The 4,790-nt window shown below is 48.3% G+C and overlaps 1 protein-coding gene across 2 annotated transcripts in view; it reads left to right on the top strand.

Annotated features, from left to right (window-relative positions):
• ABHD16A (abhydrolase domain containing 16A) overlaps positions 1 to 4,790 on the top strand; it is a 12,493-nt gene that overhangs the window by 571 nt on the left and 7,132 nt on the right. For both annotated transcript variants that reach the window (XM_010833318.1, XM_010833317.1), the window contains exons 2-5: positions 699 to 755; positions 1,471 to 1,537; positions 1,785 to 1,871; positions 4,256 to 4,341. In XM_010833318.1, coding sequence (XP_010831620.1) covers positions 699 to 755; positions 1,471 to 1,537; positions 1,785 to 1,871; positions 4,256 to 4,341 — 297 coding nt within the window. The remainder of the gene's footprint in view (positions 1 to 698; positions 756 to 1,470; positions 1,538 to 1,784; positions 1,872 to 4,255; positions 4,342 to 4,790) is intronic.

Here is a 4,790-nt window from a genome sequence, read left to right as displayed (position 1 = left end):
TTGACTCCTAAATCCTGGAAGAGACCCCGCTCGGATTCCGGAGCTGGATGATTTTGCCATCAAACTCTCAATTTCCTCGTACCCCGTGCCTCACCCGGTTCCGTTTATCTCCCCTGGCCTTGAATTTCAAAATGACTTCTGCAACATTTAATATATCCGGTCTCCCCCACCCCACCCCTAGTCTACCTTAGAGACCTCAGGATTATTGTGTTCAAGAAAGCCGGTGAGGTGGTAGGCAGTGCCCCTAAATGCGCTCTTCCTTTTTATCGGTAGTCTCCAATTATGTTCATTGTACTCTACAAACTGCCCACCCCCGGCCACATTCTCTTCCTTAATGAATCTGCTCTTCCGATGCTTTTCTTTCCCTTTTAAAGTTGTCATGGTGTCGTTTCTTCCCTAACCCCGATCCCCATCCTCCCACAATCCATTTGAAACTCGGTTGTGGAAAAGGAGCAAAAGTCGGCCAAAGCTGCTTTCACTTTTGCTTCCAGGTCCAGCCCCCTGTGTTTGTTCTCAGGATCTGGAGTGAGAGATCAGGTTATGAGTCAGGGTGGGGAAGAGGGGAAGCAGAGACATCCAAGGAGAGATGACTTTGGGGGCTAGGACTAGAGTGTTGAACACACATCAGGCCTTCCAAAAGGGATGGTGGAGGCCTTGTCAAGTAGCAGGGTCCTTAATTCAGCCATCTGTTTTGGCAGGATACGTACTATCAGCCCCGTGCCCTCGAGAAACATGCTGACAGCATCCTGGCACTGGTATGTCTGCCCTGGCATCTGGGACTACCGCATCTTTTCAGACCCAGTTGCCCTCTTGAACCTTCTCCTTCCCATCCTGGGAGAAGGCAGTGCCCCTGGGGGTGGGGGATGCTCTGGGCTCTGCAGCGGGCATCTCCAACACACATACACACAGACAGCTCTCCAGCGTGCATACTTGGTACTCCCCTTTGGCCTATGCACGGCTTTCTCTGGGGCAGCCTGAACCGTGGGGAAACCGTGTTTACGTTCGGGACCATCCGCAGGTGCTGAGTCCTGCAGTCCCCAGTGACCTGTCCTCCCTGGCAACTAACCTCTTTGGCTGCAGAGACAGCTGTTCTCTCTGGCAAGGTTCCTTTGGTGACATTTGTGCATCTCTTAGGGACCGGGCCAGGGACTGTCCTGAGCAGGGCTGATTGAAAAGGCTTGATTACCTTGAGTGGAAAGAGACTGGTCTTTACGTGTGATGAAATTATGTCCAGAGGTGATGAGAGGAAGAGAATAGAAGCTGTGCCTAGTTTTCCCAGCCTCTGTTAACGCTCTGACACACTACCTTTCAGCAAATAATTGAGCACCTACTGTGTGCGTGGTGTCATGCACAGAATAGGTACTTGATGTGATATCCCTCAGGTTATTCACTTTGCTCAGAGCCTGGACCTGGTAATGGCAGACCTGTGTGTATGTGTATTGATTGCTTGTTCCTGTCTCTCTGCTGCAGGCTTCAGTCTTCTGGTCCATCTCTTACTACTCCTCTCCCTTCGCCTTCTTCTACTTGTACAGGAAAGGTCAGTGTGACTTCAAAGGTGGTGGGACAGGAAATGGGCAGATCATTGGCAGCTGAGCTGATTCCCCAATGAGGAAAGGGGACCTGTGATGAGGATGGCTTGGCTTCCCTCTTCCATCAGGCATCTTCTTCCTCTGAGGGCCTGCTGTCCCCCAAAGAGGGTGTAGTGGGGAGGTTGGGACTGAACTTGGAAGAGGGGCTGGGGGACAGTGGGGAAAGCTTTTCACATAATCCTTCTCCCCTCCCAGGTTACTTGAGTTTGTCCAAAGTGGTGCCATTTTCTCACTATGCTGGGACACTGCTTCTACTGTTGGCAGGAGTGGCCTGCCTCCGAGGTAGGTGGAGAGGGAGCCTGGTTTGGATCTGTCCATCATTGGGTAAATATTCATTAAATACCTTCTGCAAATACCTTTTGGTGCTAGGCCCTGAGGGGAAGTAATCAGTGGTCAAGACATGATCCTTTCCTTAAAGGGCTTGGGTCATAAGTATGAACAAATACTTAGCAAAAAGGTTTGCTATTATCTAGAAAAGCTGCATATACCCTCCAACAGCTCCATACATATCCATGTATGTTTGTAATAATCCTAAACTGGACTCTATGACCCCACATAGCAGGATGGATAAATACATTAGAAGGTCGAGTCCTACCACACAACACCAGAGAGCAAGGCACTGAACGAACTGGTTACACTCAGCTACACAGATGAATCTCACAGATGCAACCGGGACCACCAAATAATTTATGCACTATGTTTCCATTTACATAAAGTTCCAAGGGATGCATAAATAAGCGGCACAACACTAAAGAGAAACACAGGCCTGACTGTCTTAAAAGTCAAAAGTCAAAAGGGAGAGTGATTACCTGGGAAGGGGGAGAGAACAGGCTGGGGAGGACCCCTGGTGGGAGGCAGCTTTGTTCTCTTTCTTGATCCCAGTGATCAGCCCAGGAATGTTTGTACTTTAAACATGTTTGTACTGAATGTATGCTTTATGTAAATACGTTATTATCTCACAGTTTAAAAAATGAAAAGAGATAAGCCAAACCATTGCCCTCTGGGCAGCTACACCTGATGAAAAGCGGGTAAGGGGGATGCCTAAGAAGGGAGTGGTGGGGTCAGGAGCTGGGTGGCTGCCTTTGGGTCCAGTCTGGGGTGAGGACCTTCTACCTGTTCTGCCTCCTGATTTCCAAAGGGCTGAGCTTCCTCCCCAGAGAGGCCCGCCCTGCCTATCTAAAAGTTGCTCCCATTCCTCAGTTTTGTCTTAATTTTCAAATTTTTTTTTTTCCATTAAGGGGAGAAATTAACTACAGAGAAGTCCAAAAAACAAAATATCAGAACTAAAATGCTTGTTTTTTGCGCTTATTGCTTCAAATACCTTTTGTCCATAAAATACAGGATTGGCCAAAAAGTTCATTCAGGTTTTTCTGTAAGAGTGGAAAAGCCTGAACGAATTTTTTTGCCAAACCAGTGCTAAAGCATTACAGAGTTGGCGTTCCTATTGGAATCTTCCCCAGCCCCAGAAGTAACCATTGTCATCTGGTGTGGGTTTTTCTTTTTCCTGGTTTATATTTGTATACTTTTACAAAATACTGACCTCATTCCATCACATCTAAACTGCTATGAACTGTAAATGCATATCAATTGCAGAGTTTTCAAATATGAAAAAAATAATCTGCATCTCAGAATCTGTGCAAAATGACAAGTATAAACACTAGATAGCATTTGGAGGGGTGCAGTTAACATTTTTAGCACAAATGACATCATTCCCTCCAAATCATTCTTCAGCTCTTTTCATTCTCAGTATTGTATGGGGGGCACTCCCCTTGATGATACATAGCATTCTAGTTCCTTCTGCTTTTATTTTCTTTATAGCCTTTATCCCTCTCTTCATTTTTCTTATTTACTCATTTACTGTCTCTCTCCAGCCCCACCCTGCTCCCAACCAAAATGCCACCTCTCTGAGCACCAGGACCTGCGTGTCTGGTTTCCCGCTGCCTCTCCCCTGTCTGTCCCATGTCTGACACCTGTCGGGTCAGGAGAGGCCGAGAAGTCAGTTGAGACTCCCCAGCAGCGAAGAGAGAGCAGATAGGATCAACGAGGGGCTGAGCAAAGAGAAAAAAGAGCTCAGTGTTGAGAATGGCCTTGGATTCAGGGAGGGAAGGGGAAGGGAGGCAGGGGAGAAATTGAAAGGAGGCAAAGATGGCCCCAGGAGACAGGAGAAAGGAATTTGGACAGACAGGAAGAGTGCTGAGAGGCACAGTTAAAAGAGAATGAAGACAGAGGAAGGGAACTTGGATGTAATGAGGAAGTAATCATGGGGTAAGAACTGTGAAGCCAGATGCACAGAGTTAGAATTTGCAGGAAGGAGACAGAAAGGTAGCACTGGAGAAGGGTAGAGGGACAAGGAGAAAAGCCCAGTGGCAGCAAGGGTAAAAGCCTGAGGGCAAGTGACAAGTGTTTTAAGACTGGGAAGAATGAACTTCCTGAAGGGTGGAAGGTCCATAGTCTAGGAAGAAACCAACTGGAGAAGTTAGGGAGGGGAAGAATGCCAATGGCTGGAATATGGAGGAAGGGAGTCGTCTCAGGTCACCTGTTTCCCCAGATCCAGGGCCCTCTGTTCTTCTCTCGATTCTCTTTGCCCATCTCTGATTCTCTTCCTGAAACCCTCCCATCTTGCTTCCCAGTTTTCCTGATATGGTTTCCTATCCTCTCTCCACCAGGCATTGGCCGCTGGACCAACCCCCAGTACCGGCAGTTCATCACCATTTTAGAGGCAACACATAGGAACCACTCCGCAGAAAACAAGGTGAGAGGCTCCGCCGTCTCCCCAGTCACCGGCCAGCTTCGCCCAAGCAGGCAGATGGGTCTCCCCAGCCGCCATGCTGGGTGTTTGCTTGCACGTGGCTGGACCCCTTCTCCCCTCCACAAGTAAACTGTCCGCCGGAGGAAATTTCCCTCCCTACTTCTGACGGAATATTCCACTAGCGCAATCCTCTACCCTCCATCTGCAGAATTGTCTAGACGTGGAAACATTCCACAGCATTTCCTAGAAGGGGCTTTCCTCTCTATCACAACAGCTTGTTCTCCCAAATGTTTGTTTATTTTTTGTGTGCACTGAACACTGTACTAGTTTTTGTTCAGGGATGGGACAAGACAGACAGGTATGTCCATCCTTGTGCTCAAGAGCACACCATGGAGCTGGGAGCGAGAAAGGCTAGGGCAGAGTGTCCTTGGAGTTGCGCCAGCCCAGCCAGT

This window comes from Bison bison, unplaced genomic scaffold, assembly GCF_000754665.1.
Source record: "Bison bison bison isolate TAMUID 2011002044 unplaced genomic scaffold, Bison_UMD1.0 scf7180017863415, whole genome shotgun sequence".
Lineage (NCBI taxonomy): Eukaryota > Metazoa > Chordata > Mammalia > Artiodactyla > Bovidae > Bison > Bison bison.
This window is presented reverse-complemented; position numbering and strand designations above follow the sequence as displayed.